Source organism: Natator depressus, chromosome 8, assembly GCF_965152275.1.
Source record: "Natator depressus isolate rNatDep1 chromosome 8, rNatDep2.hap1, whole genome shotgun sequence".
Taxonomy (NCBI): Eukaryota; Metazoa; Chordata; order Testudines; family Cheloniidae; genus Natator; species Natator depressus.
In genome coordinates this window covers 38,310,213-38,329,584 of record NC_134241.1, presented here as the reverse complement: position 1 = coordinate 38,329,584, position 19,372 = coordinate 38,310,213, and the positions used below count along the sequence as shown (strand labels likewise).

The 19,372-nt window shown below is 51.3% G+C and overlaps 1 protein-coding gene across 1 annotated transcript in view; it reads left to right on the top strand.

Annotated features, from left to right (window-relative positions):
* Positions 1-493: 493 nt before the first annotated feature.
* The window catches only part of LOC141992804 (START domain-containing protein 10-like), a 34,948-nt gene continuing 16,069 nt past the window's right edge, over positions 494-19,372 (top strand). Inside the window, exon 1 of the mRNA XM_074962144.1 lies at positions 494-1,223. Within this exon, the coding sequence (XP_074818245.1) occupies positions 1,059-1,223 (165 nt within the window). The 5' untranslated portion in view covers positions 494-1,058. The remainder of the gene's footprint in view (positions 1,224-19,372) is intronic.

The following is a 19,372-nucleotide window of genomic DNA, read 5'->3' as shown; positions in this document are numbered from 1 at the left end:
ACTATAAAGCATAATATCAGTGAGTATTCATAATTCCTCATGCAAGTGTTAGTACGTACATTTCACAGTGATATTGATGATCAGTCGCAGGTCTGATCTTACACAACATTCTTTGCAGATAAACACCATGACAGCAATGTGTTAGGTGTAGCGAGTTTGTCAGGCATGGTAGGCGCTGCAGTTACATGACATTGAACCCTTTGTCATTGACACTGAGGGGTTCTCGGGGTCACAAAACAGCACTGCCCTGCCCCTCGGTCATAGGCAGTGCCAGCAGGAGACAGCCTGGCCTTTGAACCCACTGCCGGAGCCTTGCAGTTTGTCCTGGACAGGTGTGATTCTGCAGGCTGGCCGAGGCAGGCCTGTCCCCTCTCTGACCCTCTGGCCCATGCCCTGCAGTTAGCAAGGCCCATCAGACTCAGTGGCTGGCTGTTGTTCCCAGCAGGTGATCAGCTGTTCTGTAACTCAGTGCTGCAAAGTCCAGTCCAGAGACTGTGAGACAGAAGCCAGCGAGCGACGGGGGAGGGAAAGCGGGGAGCAGCTTGGAGCAGAAATCTGAGACACCTGTGTGATATTACCTGCTGAATAATAGAGGAGCAGAGATCCTGCTGGCCAGGGAATGGGATACCAGTCGGCAGAGCTTATCTGATATCTGAGCTCCCACTAGCTGCATTAACAACTGCAGAGAAGGAGCCTTCCTGATAATTACTCTGCACAGTGCAGTCTCTGGAACGGAGAGAGTAGGAGCAGCAGTTCTCCAGCCCAGGGGCTGCCAGAGGACACACTGCACAGCTCCTGGCAAGGGGAGGTTTGGGGAGAGCAGAGGGATGGACTCCAGGCTCTGGGGGTGAGGGCGACACGGTGAGTAGGGCAGGGACGCAGCGCAGCGGAGCATCCAGCTCAAGACAAAGCTGAGCAGAGCCAGGACGGCAGTTGGAAGTTTCTCAGCAGGCCAGGCAGAGACCCATCCTGTGCCAGGTGCTGCAAAGCCACTTCCCAGGCCCCGGTGGCTGGCGCACACTGGCCACGGCACTCTGGGCCGGGCAAAGCTCATCTCCATGTCGAGAGGAAGGGAGATGGTTTATATCCCGGACGACTCTGACTTCAGCTCATTCAGGGACCAGTGCGAGAGCCTGGAGGGCTGGCATAGTCAGTACAACAAGGGTGGGGTGATGGTGTGGAGCCAGGCGCCGGGGGAGAGCCGGACAGTGCAGAAAATCAAGGTAAGAGCCCAGTGCAGGTGCAGCCAGTGCCATAGCAACAGCATGCTTTGTCCCCAGGTGCTGGGACTCCCCGCCAGCACCCACTCTCATCCCCTCCTTTCCCTGGACACAGTGCTGCCAGGAGGAGTCGGGGCAAACACCTGCTGTGGCCAGGGGCCTCTCTGCCACTTTCAATCTCCTTGTGTGTTTGGAGGGTACAAATCTGCCTTGACGTGTTTCACTGAAGCTGCTTAGTGCCAAGTTTCTACATGTGTGTACACACACGCAAACATATGTACACACACATGCACACACAGCTAGTTCTAGACTCCAGGAAGCCTTGGGGTCACTTAGGCCAGGGCTACACTAACAAGATAGGTCAATCCAGCTACGTCACTCAGGTGTGTGAAAAATCCACCCCCTTGAGCGATGCAGTTAAGGCGACCTGACTCGTGGTGCAGAAAGCATGCGGTTGAGGGAAGACTTCTTCTGTCAACTGAGTTATCACCTCTCAGGGTGGCAGATGAACTACAGCAATGGGAGAACCCTTCCCATCCGCAGCAGTGAGTGGCTACGCTGAAGCGCTACAGCTCCCAGAAAGTAGCTCAGGCTCATTTTCGGATGCGTACCCATTTACGGGCAACTGTGCTTTATTTGTGCCAGGCCTGAGCCCCGGCACCTCCAGGCGTGGCCATTCAGAGCCCTGGTACTTCTGGGCTTCCTGTATCAGTTAAAAAAAACCTGCTTGCGCCCCAGCACCTCTTTCATTGCAAATTAAACGCTGGTGGGCATTTTGGACTGCTGTCGCCTGCCGACTTACCCGTCCCCATGTTAGAACGGAAGCAAGTGCAAATAAAGGAATCTGCAAGTGAGCAATGGGTCTCTGTTCAGCACAATGCCCTATGAACTCCAGTGGTGTTACTTGGGGAGTAAGGGTTGGCGATCTGGGCACTCTTGGAGCCCATACGACCAAGGCATGGGGACTGAGGTGCAAAGCAGACTTGGCTCATTTACACTGGCACCCGTCTGTGGTGTTGTCTTAAAGCGACACTGTCAGGTGAAAAATCCTGCTTGAAACAAACATGTTTCTTTGCCTTCATCCCTAAGAGCACTCTAGCCTATTCACGGGGTAAGGCTATGTAAGCACCCACCCGGGGGCCTGCTGTTTGCTTGCTTCTTGGCTTTGCCTTTGTCTTCTCTGGGTCGATGATGCACAGTGGGAGTCAGTTTCCCTCTGGGGTTCTGAAGCCTGTGATGTTGGGGTCACACATGCAGGGAATAGTTTTGGGACAAAAACAGTTATTTCCTTTCAAATCAAACATAACACGCCCCCATCCTGCTGGCCTGAGAATGAGCCGTATGTGTTCTGAGCCAAGCTGGAGCTGGCTGTGTCCTGTTCATTGTTTAAGCTCGCACTTCGGGGTGTCCCGGGACACATTCAGGAGAAGCCTTGCTAAGAATAGTGAAGGCTCAAAATGCTCTGCTGGGAAGCAGGGAGAGCTGCTGTTGCTGAATGATGTAGATTAGCCAAGTGCAAACGCCTGTGTTTCTCTTGTTACAGTTACAATGGCCAGGACCCTGAGCCCTGAAGGTACTCAGGTGCCTACACCCCCGACTTAGGCACCTAAATCTCAGATTTAGGCACCTAAGTCCCACTTTTGACTCCACTGCACAACATGTGCACCGAACCCTGTGGCCCCTAAACTCACTCATTGCCTAAGTTTCTGCCTCTGCGCATGAGCCCTGCTGCCACTCTGTAGGTGTTGGGCTGCTTAGCTCCCCGCAAGCTCTGAGTGATTCACAAACCACAGAAAGACAAGCAGTGGTGCTGGAACAATTTTTACAGTGGGGGGTGCTGAAAGCCAGTGGTCCCCAAACTTTTTACCTTGCACCGTCCCCTTACCCCTGTCTGTGCTCCCTCTGCCCAGAACTGGCTCTGGGAGGGGGGGATGCGGACAGGGGTAAGGGAATTGAGCCTGGGACCACAGGTGGGGGTGGGAGCAGAGCCACAGGTGTGGGTCTTGCAGCTGGGGTCCCGGGTGTGGGGCCAGCAAAAGAGCCCTGAGTGAGGGGCTGGTGGCAGCCGGGACCCCAAGTATGGGGCTGGGACTGAGCTGCCACTTCACCTCACATGTGGGGCCAGTAGTGGACCCTGGGAAGTGGGACCAGGACCCCGCACAAAACTGGTGCCCCAGAGGGAATGAACAGAACAGGTAATCATCAAGTGATCCATCCCCTCTCATTCATTCCCAGCTTCTGTCAAACAGAGGCTAGGGACACCATCCCTGCCCATCCTGGCTAATAGCCATTGATGGACCTATTCTCCATGGACTTATCTAGTTCTTTTTTGAACCCCGTTATAGTCTTGACCCTCACAACATCCTCTGGCAAAGAGTTCCGCAGGTTGACTGTGCATTGTGTGAAGAAATACTTCCTTCTGTTTGTTTTAAACCTGCTGCCTATTAATTTCATTTGGTGACCTCTAGTTCTTGTGTCATGAGAAGGAGTAAATAACACTTCCTTATTTACTTTCCTCCACACCAGTCATGATTTTATAGACATGTATCATATCCCCCATTTTCCAAGATAAAAAGTCCCAGTGTTATTAATCTCTCCTCATACGTAAACCATTCCATATCCTTAATCATTTTTGTTGCCGTTTTCTGAACCTTTTCCAATTCCAATATATTTTTTTGAGATGGGGCGACCTCATCTGCATACCGAATTCAAGATGGGGGCATATCATGGATTTATATAGAGGAAATATGACAATTTCTGTCTTATTATCTATCCCTTTTTTAATTATTCCCAGCATTCTGTTCCCTTTTTTGACTGCCGCTGCAGATTGAGTGGATGTTTTCAGACAACTATCCACAATAACTCCAAGATCTTTCTTGAGTGGGAACAGCTAATTTAGACACCATCATTTTATATGTATGTAAGTAGAGTCAGAATGAGCTCTACCCTGACATCTGGTGGTGAGTTGTGGAAAAGAACTTCAGGGGCTGAGCTCGTTTGCATGGGCACACCCACCCCGCTTAGCATGATGGGACTGCTTGCCCAAATGGTCACTTTGGCTGCTGTGGGATCCCCAGTCTCTTTGTTATTGTGGCAGGAGTAATAAAGTGTTGTTATCCTGGTTATGTGAATCAAGGACAGTAGAACTGTACTTGGCATTTTATGATGGAGGGACTTGCCCTCAACTAAGTAGCACTCGGTAGGCAAGGGACATGGGTTCCAAAGAACAGTGAAGTGAGAGAGAGAGAGAGAGGGGGGCTTTTAGTTCCAGTTTGTGTCTATTCTGTTGCTATTATGTAATAATAAAGCTAATTTTGACTCCATTAGAGTCTTGTTACATGCTGCAGAGCTGAAATCACAGATATCTAGGTCTAAGCATTAAGCCTACCTTGGGTTAGTGGTTCTGAGTGTGCTAACACTGGTGGCCCCCTACTGGCAGCTGAAATCACTAAAGAGCTGAAGTTACTGAGTGCTGTGTTGAGGGGGGGGCCTGAAGACACATTGGCAAGCAGCTAGCAGGATGGCTAGCACTGAGGACTGCAGCAGAACCCCACAGAGAGGCATGGCAATCAGCTGTTGGCCTGAGCAGTGGAGCATGTAAGATGCCCCTATACCTCCCCCCACTTCCACCCAGGCTGGGAGGTAAACTCTGCAGATGAACTTCTGAATTCTGGGGGCTGCACTGACTAAGGACAGAAACCATGGGTGGGGTGACTGCTGGGTTGCTGGACTTAAGACCCTGTGGGGAAAAGGACACTGCCAAACTGACTTGGGGTGGGTCTTTTGTTCATGGTTTGTGTTATGAATCCTGTTTGTGGTGTTTCCCCAACAAAATGCTGCATTGTTTCCCCTCCTTTATTAAAAGGCTTTTGCTACACTCAGACTCTGTGCTTGCAAGAGGAGAAGTATCGCCTCTCAGAGGTGCCCAGGGGGGTGGTATGTAATTGTCCCAGGTCACTGGGTGGGGGCTCAAGCCGGTTTTGCATTGTGTTATTGAAATTGAACCCACTGCCCCTTATCCCACCACCACCACCCCCCCCCCTGCTCCCCACCCCCTTACCATGCCGCTCAGAGTGGCAGGACTGGCTTATTAGAAAGCCTGGGAGGTGGGCGGGCCCAAGCCACGCTGCCCGGAAGGAGGGGTAGGCCAGAGTGCTCCCCACAGGGCAGCGTGGCGGGGCTGGAGTCTAGCCTCCCTGGGAAGGAGCTCAGGGGCCAGGCAGGACTGTCCTGCAGGGCCATAGTTTGCCCACCTCCACCCTAGATACTGAACCCAGCCCTAGTTGTTGCCAATTGTGATGGGCAGAAGGGTTACACGTACAGCTGGGATCTAAGTTCCCTGTAAGCTGCCTGGCTGTGCAGCAGTCTATTTAGCACCACACACACTCAGGGAACCTTCCCAGGGACCTCATAGAGTCATAATATCAGGGTTGGAAGGGACCGCAGCAGGTCATCTAGTCCAACCCCCTGCTCAAAGCAGGACTAATCCCCAATTTTTGCCCCAGATCCCTAAATGGCCCCCTCAAGGATTGAACTCACAACCCTGGGTTTAGCAGGCCAATGCTCAAACCACTGAGCTATCCCTCCCCCCCACTGAGCTATCCCTCCCCACCATGGCCAGGGCAGGGGCGGCCCTCCCACGGCCCCAACCTAGCCCGGCCCCAACCTGCCACTGCCGAGGCAGCCCTCCAGCCCCAATTATGCCACGGCCCGGACCTGCCATGGCTGGGGTGTCCCTACCCTGGCCTGGATCTGTTCGGGACGGCACAGCATGGCCTGGACCCAGCCACGGCCAGGGCGATATGGTGTGACCCGGACCCAGCCACGGTGGCCCGGCCTGAACCCAGCCATGGCCAGGCCAGCACAGGGCAGCCTGGCCCGAACCCGGATGGCCTGGGCCAGACCCGACTGCAGTTGGGGCAGCACAGCATGGCCCAGACCCAGCCACAGCCTGGACCTGTTGCAGCTGGAGGGCCCGTTCCTGAACCCAGCCCTGGCCAGACCTGCGGAGGCAGGGGGAGGTTCGCCTATCCTGCAGCCCCAGAGCTGCCCCGGCAGGGAGAGGTGCCTCTCTCCCCTAACCCAGCTGCTGCTGCTGCAGCAGGGAGAGAGAGCTAGGGGGAGTCCTCTCTCCCTGCCATAGCCCCAGAACACCTTACTGCACCCCAAACCCCTCATTCCCGCCCCCACCCCAGTCAGCACCCCCAGCCAGATTCCTCACACCCCCACCTTCTGCCCCAGCCCTGAGCACCTCATCCCCAACCCTACCCCAAAGCCTGCACCCCAACCCTCTGCCCCACCCCCGAACTCCCTCCCACACTCCAAACCCCTCAGCCCCGCCCCACCACATGAATTTTGCTACGTGTGTAACCCTTCTGCCAGGCCAAGTTGATAGCAGCAAGGGCCGGGTTCAGTACACAGGGGTTCCCGCTCATCAAAGCAAATGCAAAACTGGCTCAAGCCCCCACCCAGTGACCTGGGAAAATCTTACACACCCCCTGGGCACCTCAAAGAGGCAATACTTCCCCTCTCGCAAGCACAGAGTCTCGGTGTAGCAGAGAATCTTTAATAACATGAGGTAAATGACATCAGCATTAAATTGGGAAAACACCACAACTAGTATTCATTAACCAAACCATGAGCAAAGACCCACCCCAGCAAATTGGGCCACATCCTTTCCCTCGGGTTCTTGAGTCCCAGAACCCAAACGTCTCTTGAGTCCAATCCACAAATCACCCAAAGTCCAAAAAGTCCAGCCCCAGAGTTCAAAAGTTCATCTGCAGAGTGTTACTCCCCAGTCTGGCTAAAAATGTGCCTGTGTGTGGGGGAAAGAGATAAGGGGCACCTTGTGTGACCTGAAGCTGACTACCCCACAGGGCTCCGCTCCGCCATCTCACAAACAGCTCCACACAGCTCACCTTGCCATCTCACGAACACTCCGCTGTCTCACAAACGGCTCTGCTCTGCTCAGCTCACCTCACCGTCTCACAAACACTCCGCCAGCCTATCCATGAACAGCACCACTGCATTCTAGATCTTCTGGCTCCCCACTACTTGACACAGTGCTCAGTGATTTCAGCTCATAGTAGTGGGAACCTTAGTGCTGGTGCACCATAAGGCCAGAGTGAATTGAGCACAGTACCTGTAGCAAGACTCTTAATAGACCCAAAATTAGATCTGACATTCCACAGTGGAGAGAGACAGAGGTGCAATTGGTGTTTCAGGCCCTCACAAAGGGGCCCACACCACCAGGTACTAATACCTATCTCAAGCCTCTCTCAATTCACAGAGTTTTGGAACCCATGTCCTTTGCCTAGCGAGTGCTACTTAGTTGATGGTGAGTCCCTCCATCATAACAAAAGGCCAAGTACAGTTCCAAGCACAGTTCCCATAATCAGGGTAATAATTTATTCTTCCTGCCCCAAAAACAGAGACACTGGGGATCCCACAACAGCCAAAGTGACCATTTGGGCAGTTATGGCCTCATTCTAGGCCAGGTGGGTGTGCCTATGCAAATGGGATCAGCCCCTGAAGTTCTTTTCCACAACTTGCCACACCTCACCACCAGCTGTCAGGGTGGAGCTCATCCTGACTCTGCTTACATGTGCACTGATATGAAGGTGATGTGGGACACATCACCTCTATATTGGTGCATGCAACAAAATCCATTCTGCACATGGGTGGGAAAAATTAGAGGAAACACTGGTTGGGATTATGGTTTTCAATGTGCATTATTTTGCATTTATCAACATTGAATTTCATCTGCCATTTTGTTGCCCAGTCACCCAGTTTTGTGAGATCCCTTTGTAACTCTTCGCAGTCTGCTTTGGACTTAACTTTCTTGAGTAGTTTTGTATCATCTGCAAATTTTGCCACCTCACTGTTTACCCCTTTTTCCAAATCATTTATGAATATGTTAAATAGGACTAGGCCTAGTACAGATCCCTGGGGGACACCACTATTTACCTCTCTCCATTCTGAGAACAGACCATTTATTCCTACCCTTTGTTTCCTGTCTTTTAACCAGTTCTCAATCCATGAGAGGACCTTCCTTTTTATCCCATGACAGCTAACTTTACTTAAGAGCCTTTGGCGAGGGACCTTGTGAAAGGCTTTCTGAAAATCTAAGTTCACTGTATCCACTAGATCCCTTGGCCACATGCTTGTTGACCCCCTCAAAGAATTCTAGTAGATTGGTGAGGCATGATTTCCCCTTACAAAAACAGTGTTGACTCTTCCCCAACAAATCATGTTCATCTATGTGTCTGATCATTCTTTTCTAGTTTGCCCCATACTGAAGTTAGGCTTACTGGCCTACAATTGCCAGGGTCACTGCTGGAGCCTTTTTAAAAAATTGGCATCACATTAGCTATCCTCCAGTCATTTGGTACAGAAGCTGATTTAAATGATAGCTTATATACCACAGTTAGTGGTTCTTCAATTTCACATTTGAGTTTGTAAGGAGGGACACGTGTCTCTCCCCTTTGGACAGGGAGGTAGGCTGCACCTCCTTGCTGTTTCTCAAGCAGGGCACAGCTCCCAGCTAATGAGTCCACTTGGTGATTAATCCAAGTAGCTGTTAGTCCCTCTGCCCAATCCTTCAATCAGGGCAGTGAGCAGGCCTGACTGACAATCAAGTCCAGGCCTTAATCAGTCTCTCCACCCCAGTTCCTCAATCAGGGCAATTCACAGTTTATAGCTCAGGCTGAGTCCATGCGATACAGCCCAGCAGTTCAGGGTGGGGAATTAGCTCTTAACTGGGTGCAACAGCAAATGCACCTGGCACCCTAGCTCTGGCATGTGCCAGAGCCAATTCAGGTCTCCTGGCCTCTGAGTGGGGAGGTGGCCATCCTCCACAGGTGGGGTGCCTGGGATAGGGGGATGTAGGCCTTCCCACTCCTTTGTTTCCCAGCCCAGGGCTCTATTAGTGGCAGGGTAGTCCACCACTAGGTCATCAGGGATCTGCTCGCAACACGCTGGCCAGTTCACAACAATTGCACAGCTAAACCCTATTTGGCATCCCTGGGCTCCTTTCTATCCTCCCCAGTTCGGGGCACCTGGGTTCAAGGGTCATCCTCAGTCTCTACAGGGTAAACAGCCAACGGCAGCCCCAGCAGTTCGTCGGCATTGCTGGTCTCCTGCAATTCAGGTAACTCCTCTGGTCCAGCAGCCATCTCCTTCAGCTCTGAGCCCCAGCAACAAGGAAGAGACATCCTGCTCCTCTGGCAGCCCTCTCCTGACTGGGCTGGGAGGCTGGGCTTTTATAGTCCAGCTTCCTGTCCCACCCCTCTGCTTCTGGCAGGGCAGCCGCAGGTGGCCTGGTTCTGCCCACCAGAGGGCAATCTCGGGTCTTTCCCCTTCTGACAGGCTGGGAGACCGTGTCTCCTCACTACAGAATTCCTTCAAAACTCTTGGGAGAATACCATCTAGTCTTGGTGACTTATTACTGTTTAGTTTATCAATTTGTTCCAAAACCTCCTCTAATAACCCCTCAATCTGGGACAGTTCCTCAGATTTGTCACCCAAAAAGAATGACTCAGGTTTGGGATTCTCCCTCACCTCCTCAGCCATGAAGACCGATGCAAAGAATTCATTTAGTTTCTCTGAAATGGTCTTATTGTCCTTGAGTGCTCCGTTAGCATCTCGATCGTCCAGTGGCCCCACTGGTTGTTTAGCGGGTTTCCTGCTTCTGATATACTTAAAAAAAAATCTATTACTTTTTGACTCTTTGGCTAGCTGTTTTTCAAATTCTTTTCGGCCTTCCTAATTATATTTTTACACTTCATTTGCCAGAGTTTATGCTCCTTTCTATTTCTCTCAACAGGATTTAACTTCCACTTTTTAAAGGATGCCTTTTTGTCTCTCACTGCTTCTTTTACTTTGTTGTTTAGCCATGGTGGCACTTTTTTGGTTTTCTTACTATGTTTTTTAATTTGGGGTATACATTTAAATTGAGCCTCTATTATGATATGTGAGGCAGGCAGCGATGCCGTAATTGTGATGGATGTTGGTGTATAGGGAGGTGACATCCAAGGTGGCAAGGATGGTGTTCTGAGGGAGGCTGTTAATGTTGTAGTGTATCTGGGGAAGTCAATTGTGTCCAGAAGGAAGCTCGTCCTTTGTGTGGTGAGTGGTTTGAGGATGGTTTCTCTGAGTCCCAGTATTCCTTCAGTAAGAGTACCATGGCCAGATAGGATGGGTCTGCCTAGGTTCCATAGTTTGTTTATCTTGGGAAGCATGTAGAAGGCCCCTGGGATAGGTTTGTGGGGGATGAGGTTGTAGAGTTTCTCTTGGAGGTGTTTGGGGAAGGATTTGATGATATGTCCGGGTGAATTGTGGTGTGGGCTCTTCTTTGAGTTCTTTATTGTAGGTGGTGTCGGAGAGTTGTCAGTTGGCCCCATTGACGTAGTCTTCACAGTTGAGAACTACAATGACACACCCTTTGTCTGCTGGTTTGATCACTATCAGGTGGTTGAATTTCAGGGACCGTATCGCTCTTCTGTCAGTCGTGCAGAGATTGCAGTGGATGTGATATTTGTGAAGGATTTCTCATTCAGTTTTGTTCCTGATTTTTAATTACAACCCATATTCAATGGGGATCACATCCTGAAATAAATCTTTCCGGAACCCCCTCTTCTGGCCTTCAAACAACCCCCCAACCTCTCCAAATTCATCATCAGAAGCAAATTCTCCACAAACCAGGACACACCAACTCAAAGCAGCACCAGACTCTGACAGAACAATAGGTGCAAAACCTCTAGACATATCTCCATTGCTACAATGATCCACACCCCCGACCACAAATCTTTCAGGATCCATAGGTCCTACACATGCCTATCACAACATGTGGTGTATCTCATCCAGTGCACTAAATGCCCCAATAACAACAGTGTGGGTGAAACCAGACAATCACTATGCTCTCAAACAGAGGCGCCGACTTTCTGAGTTCCCAGGGGGTGCTCAACCTCCGCCCCAGGCCCCACCCACATCCATCCATTTTTTTTCTGGGGGTGCACCAGAAAATTCTTGATTCGGTCCTTCCTGCATTAAGAATGCTCCCACACCACACTCAGACGCATCTGTGGTTACTAGGAACAGTTTGTCAAAGTCTGGGGCCCTTAGCACAGACATGAGTGTCGCTTTAAGCTGGTTAAAGGCCTTCCGACACTCTTCAGTCCACTGAACTGCATTTGGCTGTTTCTTTTTGGTTAGGTCTGTCAGTGGGGCGGCGATTTGGCTGTATTGCGGTACAAATCGCCTGTAATATCCAGCCAAGCCTAAGAAGGATTGGACCTGTTTCATTGACTTTGGGTCAGGCCACTTTTGGATAGCATCCACTTTGGCCTGTAGGGGGTTGATAGTTCCTTGACCCATCTGGTGTCCAAGGTAAGTCACTCTGTTGAGGCCTATTTGACATTTCTTAGGCTTTACAGTTAGTCCTGTCTCCCTTATGTGCTCGAAGACTTTTCGTAGATGTTCCAGGTGTTCTGCCTAGGAATCCGAAAATATGGCCACATCGTCAAGGTAGGCGACTGAATATTCTCCCAATCCTGCTAGGAGACCATCTACAAATTTTTGGAAGATGGCGGGTGTGTGCCGCAGCCCGAAAGGGAGCACATTAAATTCATACAGCCTGACATGTGTGATGAAGGCTGACCTTTCCTTGGCGGATTCATCTAGCGGTACTTGCCAGTAGCCCTTGGTTAAGTCCAAGGTAGAGATAAACTGGGCCCATCCCAGTTTCTCCAATAGTTCATCTGTGTGTGGCATTGGATAGTTGTCTGGGCGAGTTACAGCATTTAGCTTATGGTAGTCCACGCAAAAACGTATCTCCCCATCTGGTTTGGGAACGAGAACCACTGGAGATGCCCATGCACTGCCAGAGGGGCGGATTACACCCATCTGTAGCATATCCTGGATCTCCTGTTCTATAGCAGTTTTAGCTTGAGGAGACACCCGGTAAGGTTGGGCTCTAATTGCGTGAACATTACCTGTATCAATGGAGTGGTATGCTCGTTCAGTCAGTCCTGGAGTGGCTGAGAACATGGCCGTGTAGCTAGTGCACAGTTCCTTGATCTGCTGTCGCTGCATATGCCCAAGGGTCATGGAGAGGTTCACCTCTTCCACGCCACCAGCACTTTTCCCTTCGTAGTAGACACCTTCAGGCCACTCAGCGTTATCTCCTCCCTGGGCTGTAAACTGACAAACCTTTAATTCTCTGGAATAAAAGGGCTTTCGAGAATTAATATGGTACACCTTAGGCTTTCGGTTGGAGGTGGGGAATGCTATGAGATAATTAACAACTCCCAGGTGCTCTTGGACCGTGACTGGCCCTTCTCACGATGCTTCCATTTTATGGGCCTGGAGCACCTTTAAGACCATGACCTGGTCCCCTACTTTGAAGGAACCCTCTCTGGCATGTTTATCAAACCAGGCTTTTTGCTCTTTTTGAGCATCTTTTAGGTTTTCTTTAGCAAGGGCTAAAGAGGTTCGGAGGGTGTTTTGTACGTTGGTTACAAAGTCCAGAATGTTAGTTCCTGGAGAAGGTGTAAACCCCTCCCATTGCTGCTTCACCAACTGTAATGGCCCCTTAACCTCATGGCCATATACAAGTTCAAATGGTGAAAACCCTAAACTGGGATGGGGTACAGCTCTGTAGGCAAAGAGCAACTGCTGCAACACTAGGTCCCAATCATTAGAGTGCTCATTTACGTATCGTGGCCCCCAAAGTTCCATTAAACTTCTCCACTAGGCCATGTGTTTGATGGTGGTAAGGGGTGGCAACCAAGTGATTCACCCCATGAGCTTCCCAAAGGCTTTTCATAGTTCCTGCCAGGAAATTAGTTCCTGCATCTGTGAGGATGTTGGAGGGTCAACCTACCCTGGCAAAAATGTCTGCTAGTGCCTGGCACACACTTTTAGCCCTGGTGTTGCTTAGAGCTACTGCTTCCGGCCATCGGGTGGCAAAATCCATGAAAGTCAGTATGTACTGCTTTCCTCTGGGTGTCTTTTTCGGAAAAGGACCCAGAATATCCACAGCTACTCGCTGAAATGGAACTTCAATGATGGGGAGTGGCTGGAGAGGGGCTTTGACCTGGTCTTGGGGTTTTCCCACTCTTTGGCATACCTCACAAGACTGGACATAAGTAGAAACATCCTTGCCCATTCCCTCCCAGTGGAATGACCTCCCCAAACGGTCTTTGGTCCTGTTCACCCCAGCATGGCCACTAGGATGATTGTGAGCTAAGCTCAAGAGCTTGGCCCGGTACTTAGTTGGAACTACCAACTGTCTCTGAGGATGCCAGTCTTCCTGGTGTCCACCAGAGTTTCCTTGTATAAAAGTCCTCTTTCTACAACAAACCTGGATCAATTAGAAGAGCGGAGAGGTGGTGGGTTGATCCGTGCTGCCGTCCAAGCTCTCTGGAGGCTTCCATCTACTTCCTGTTCGATCTGGAACTGTTCCCTTGATGCTGGAGACATCAGTTCCTCATTGGATTGTGGACCTATGCTTGGTCCCTCTGGAAGCAATGTAGGGGATGGGGCTGTTTCCGTGGACTGTGAACCACTTTTCGCTGGTGCACTATGTTGGGGTTCAGACTCCAGCTGAGCCTCTTGTGTTGGGTTATCTGCTGCTGCCAGTGCAGGTTCGGTGGGGCCTTCTGGTGTTGGGGTTGCAAGCACTGGATTCAGTGCTGCCAATGGTTCTGGTGCTGGTTGTTCCACCGGTTCTGGTTCTGGGACTGGCTCTGTCTGGGTCTCTGTGACTGGATCCACTACTGCTGTTGCAGACGTTGGCATGTGGTCCGGTTCCATCACCTCTGACCGGGTCCTAGTAGAAGTCTCTGGAACAGAGCTAGGTGTGACAGCTTGCTTAGCCTGGCTGCGGGTGACCATTCCCACCCTCTTGGCTAGCTTCACATGATTGGCCAAGTCTTCCCCCAACAGCATGGGGATGGGATAATCATCATTGACTGCAAAAGTCCACGTTCCTGACCAGCCCTTGTACTGGACCGGCAACTTGGCTGTAGGCAAGTCAAAAGAGTTTGACTTGAAGGGTTGAATTGTCACTTGGACCTCTGGGTCTATTAAATTGGGGTCCACTAAGGAAGCGTGGATAGCCGACACTTGTGCTCCTGTGTCCCTTCATGCTGTGACCTTCTTCCCACCCACACTCACAGTTTCCCTCCGCTCTAAGGGTATCTGGGAGGCATCTGGGTCTGAGGACCTTTGGTGGGACCCAGGTGCAATGAACCGTAATCTGTTGGGGTTCTTGGGGAAGTTGGCCTTTACATGCCCCAGCTCATTACATTTAAAACATCGCCTAGCTGATTGGTCACTGGGGCAAGGGGGTTGCTGAAGAACAGTGTGGCGGGACCATAAGGTGTCTAGAGTGTTCCTTGGGCTGCCCCCAGCAGTAGGGTGTGGTCTGAGGGTGTCCCTTCTGGTATCCACTCCAACTGCGACCAGGGTTGTTTCTCTCTCCTCCCTCCACCCGTTTTGTTCCAGTTTGCCCCGCCTCTCTGGCGGTCTGAGACTGCTCGTATTGATCAGCATAAGAAGCAAGACTTCTTGCTGAGTCCATTTTCTTATCCCATAAACACTGTTTTATGTCATCCTTGGATATATTCAGGAATTGCTCCTGTATCATCAAATCCCGCATTCCTCCAAAGCTGGTTACATCCCGTCCTTTGAGCTATTTATCAAACAGATTTGTCGTCTGGTTTACATAAGCCACATTACTTAGTCCAGGTCCTCTCTTAAAGGCTCTAAATTTTACTCTGTAAGTTTCAGGTGTAACTTGAAATTGTTTTAAAACCAAATCCTTGAATTTATTATAGTCAGAAGCCTCCTCAATAGGCATCTTATTGAATACGTCCAGAGCTCTTCCAGTCAATTTTGCAACCAATGTGGTCATCTTGTGAGCTTCAGGAATTTTATGGAGTGTGCACAGTCTCTCAAAGGTGAGAAAATATTCAGCAATATCACTGGATTCATCATACTGTGGACATAGTTGCTCCCATTTGTGGATTGTTGGGGAAGGATTGTTAGGGTTATTCGGTATATTCTGCTAAGCCTTTGCCTTCTCTATCTCCAGTGCATGCTTCCTCTTTTTTTCCCCTCTCCTCCATTTCTTTTTCTTTTGCCTCCATAGCTCTTTGGTGGGCAGCCTCTTCTGACTCCACCCTGGCTTTTTCTTTGGCCACTTGTGCATCAATCTCCATCTGTCTGAGTTCTATCCACCTTTCATTTCCTTCTGCCTTTCCTCAGCTTCCAATCTCGCTAATTCCAGTTTCTGTTGAACATTGCATTCTGTCATCCTAACCTCTCTGTGTTTAACCTCGCTACACCCGAGAGTTAGAAAGGGAAAAAAAACCCTGGCTTGTCAAATTTTGCTGTGCTATAACCTGATACCTTTTGTCTCCGATAGCTGTTCTCAGCCTATAGAAAAATCCTTTTTTTATGGAGATGCTCTGTCCCCCAGGCAGAGAGACAGAAAAACTCTAACTGCTTTCAGCTTAGAACCTGCTTCCAAGCAACCCAAAGGGAAAAAAAATTGTCCTTTTAAAATCCTACTGTGCTTCTGGTTCAAAATGATCTCTGGTTCAAAATGATCCCACCGCTCTGCCACCATGTCAAGATTCCTTCCCCACTCTAAACTCTAGGGTACAGATGTGGGGACCTGCATGAAAGACCCCCTAAGCTTATTTCTACCAGCTTAGGTTAAAACTTCCCCAAGGCACAAAGTCTTTGCCCTTGGATTAGGTAAAACGCTGCCACCACCAAGTGTTTTAGACAAAGAACAGGGAAAGGACCACTTGGAGTCCAATTTCCCCAAAATATTCCCCCAAGCCGTACACCCCCTTTCCTGAGGAAGGCTTGATAATAATATCCTCACCAACTGGTACAGGTGAACACAGACCCAAACCCTTGGATCTTAAGAACAATGAAAAATCAATCAGGTTCTTAAAAGAAGAATTTTATTTAAAGAAAAGGTAAAAGAATCACCTCTGTAAAATCAGGATGGTAACTACTTTACAGGGTAATCAGATTCAAAACATACGCAAAACCTTAAGTTTCAAAAAGGCACAAAAACAGGAATATACATTCCCTCCAGCACAGCAAATTTTACAAGCCATTAAACAAAGAAAACCTAATGCATTTTCTAGCTAGATTACTTACTAACTTTACAGGAGTTGGAGAACTTGCATCCTTGATTTGTTTCCGACAAAGGTATCACAGAGACAGACAAAAACCCTTTGTCCCCCCCCTCCCCTCCAGATTTGAAAGTATCTTGTCCCCTCATTGGTCATTTTGGGTCAAGTGCCAGAGAGGTTACCTTAGCTTCTTAACCCTTTACAGGTGAAAGGATTTTGCCTCTGGCCAGGAGGGATTTTATAGCACTATGTACAGAAAGGTGGTTACCCTTCCCTTTATATTTATGACAGGGGCAAAGGCCCCTGGCTCTTCTACCTCCCACATGGTTAGCCTAACCACCAGGCTACAGAGTTATTCTCACAGTCATGCAAGGTAGATAACCAACAGGAGAATTGGCAGCAGTGAGGAGGGACAGCTAAGAACCTGCAGGACTAAAACCTGGGGCTGATCCTGCTGTATTGCTGAAGCTCAGGCTAGAGTTTTGCTGGAGGATCCTGGGAAGCTAAACACTGCAGGAAGTATTGCCCAGCAGGGCCTGAGTGGCAGCCCCTTACAGCCCACTGATTGGCTCATGCTGGAATATAAACCAGGAAGCCAGCATGGAGAGCTGTCTGAGCAGGTTCCTGCTTGCTTCTGCCCGAGCCCGAGCCCGAGCCCGAGCCCGAGCCCGAGCCCGAGCCCGAGCCCGAGCCCGAGCCCGAGCCCGAGCCCGAGCCCGAGCCCGAGCCCGAGCCCGAGCCCGAGCCCGAGCACTAGAACCGGTTGTTAAATTTAGAAGCCCTGTTAGAACTGGCTATCCCCTGCAAGGAACAACTGGTTCTAAAAGGGCTTCTAAATTTAACTGGCCAAAAGTGGCACCTTAGGCGCCGACTCCATGGGTGCTCCAGCCCTAGAGCATCCAAGGGGAAAATTTGGTGGGTGCAGAGCACCCACCGGGAGCTTCCCTGGCCCCAGCTCACCTCCATTCCGCCTCCTCCCCTGAACGCGCCACCCCGCCCTGCTTCTCCGCCTCTTCCCCCCCCCCCCCCGGTTTCTTGCGAATCAGCTGTTCGTGCGGGAAGCTGGGGCAGGCTGAGAAGCAGGCCATGGCTTCCCGCTCAGGCCCAGGGAGGCGGAGGTGAGCTAGGGCTGAGGGGCGGGAGGAGGGCCGTCCGCGCTGCAGCAGGTAACCCGGGGGGGGGGGGTGGCCAAGCCGGGGAACCGCTCCCTGCCCCAGCTCACTTCTGCCTCCCTGGGTCAGAGTGGGAAGCCACGGCCTGCTTCTCAGCCTGCCCCAGCTTCCCACACGAACAGCTGATTCGCGAGAAGCCTGGGGGGAGGGGCCGGAGAAGTGGGGGTGGGGGTGGCGTGTTCGGGGAGGAGGCAGAGGCGGAATGGAGGTGAGCTGGGGCCGGGGGTGTGGCGGGGAAGTGGCCGGTGAGTGCTCTGTACCCACCAAATTTTCCCCGTGGGTGCTCCAGCCCCGGAGCACCCAGGGAGTCGGCGCCCAAGGCGCCACTTTTGATGTGATCAGTGGGGGGAGCGGCCGTTCCCCCTGCTCCCCTCCAGCTATGCTCCCCCGCCCCTAGGAGCCAGAGGGACCTGCTGGATGCTTCCTGGGAGCTGCCTCAGGTAAGCACTCCAGGACTCCCCACCTTGCCCCCCGGCAGGTGCCTCTGGCTCTTAGGCCACCGTGGTAGGTGCCCATCCCACCCCTATCAGACCCTCCTGCCCGGTTCTGGGGGAAGTCAGGGGACAGGGGAGGGGGGTGGATGGGGCAGGGGTCCTGGGGGGTGGGAGTGGGCAACGATCCCCTCATGGGCTGAGGAGGGAACCCGTTAAGATTTTGGCAGCTCATCACTGCTCCAGCCCTCACCTTGCTATGGGCCCTAGGCTCCAGCTTCTGATCCTGGTTCATCCCCGACTCTGCTCCTTGCCTGCTGTCTATCACCTGTGCCTGGCCCATACTCCCTGGTCTCCTGACCACAACCTGGTAACTGACCAGTGCATAGGCCCCCTCTATAGAGACCCCACGTATACCAGCTGTGGAGGTGGCTTGTAACTCTGCCCCAGATATGGCTTAGTCTCCAGAGCCTGGCTCATTTGTGGGGGCTGCTTTCAGCTGATAGCTTTCTCCCCGGGGTTCTTAGGGGCGAGCATGCTGAGTGCTCCGTGGGCGCTCCCAGCACTGCAACCCCATGTGCTCATGCACCAGGGGGTAGGTCCCAAAAGATCATGGAGTTAGTTTGAAAACTGAGATTTTAAATGTTTTGGGTTTATATGTTTTGGGTTCTCCAGATCCATGTTGGGTCCTGAGCCTGTAGGGGGCTCTCAGTCACATTTCCCAGCTCCGAGGGCTGCTGGAACAATTTTTATAGCAGGGATGCTGAGAGCCATTGAACCAAACTGTATATGCTGGAAACCACTTCAAGCGAGGGGGTGCTTCAGTACCCCTTGCACTCCTAGTTCCAGCTCCTATGCCAGCTCCTCTCTCTGCTGCCACGAGCACTAGCAACTTACTTCATTAAACGAAAGCTGAGATTTCTGTGCCATCACATGACTTCTGGAGCTGGGCCTTTTAAGCTAAACACCGAATATGATGAGGGGTGGTTACAGCATGTTCCCGAAGTGCAGAGGGACAGGCGGTTGGTGGAGTCCCAGCAGAGATTCTGCCCTCTCAGTTTCCAGTCTGCACAGACAAGGTGGATAGGGGAGGTGACTTGGCCAAGCACACAGCAGGTCAGTAGCAGAGCCAGGAATAAAGCCAGGGCTCCCAAGTCCCAGCCCAGTGCACAAGTCACCAGACTAGATTGTTTCCTGCTCTGAAATGAGTGAGACCCACAGGTTAGTTCCACTGCTGCACAAACAGCCCCTCGCTTCCATGTTCACACTATCCCCCCAAAAACACACCCCACACCCTCCCCCCAAAACTTCTGCACAAACACGCTCCCCAAACCCTAGAGACTGTGTTAGATTCCTGAGGGCAGGAAGTACAGTAGCTTTTGCCCTGAGTCCCT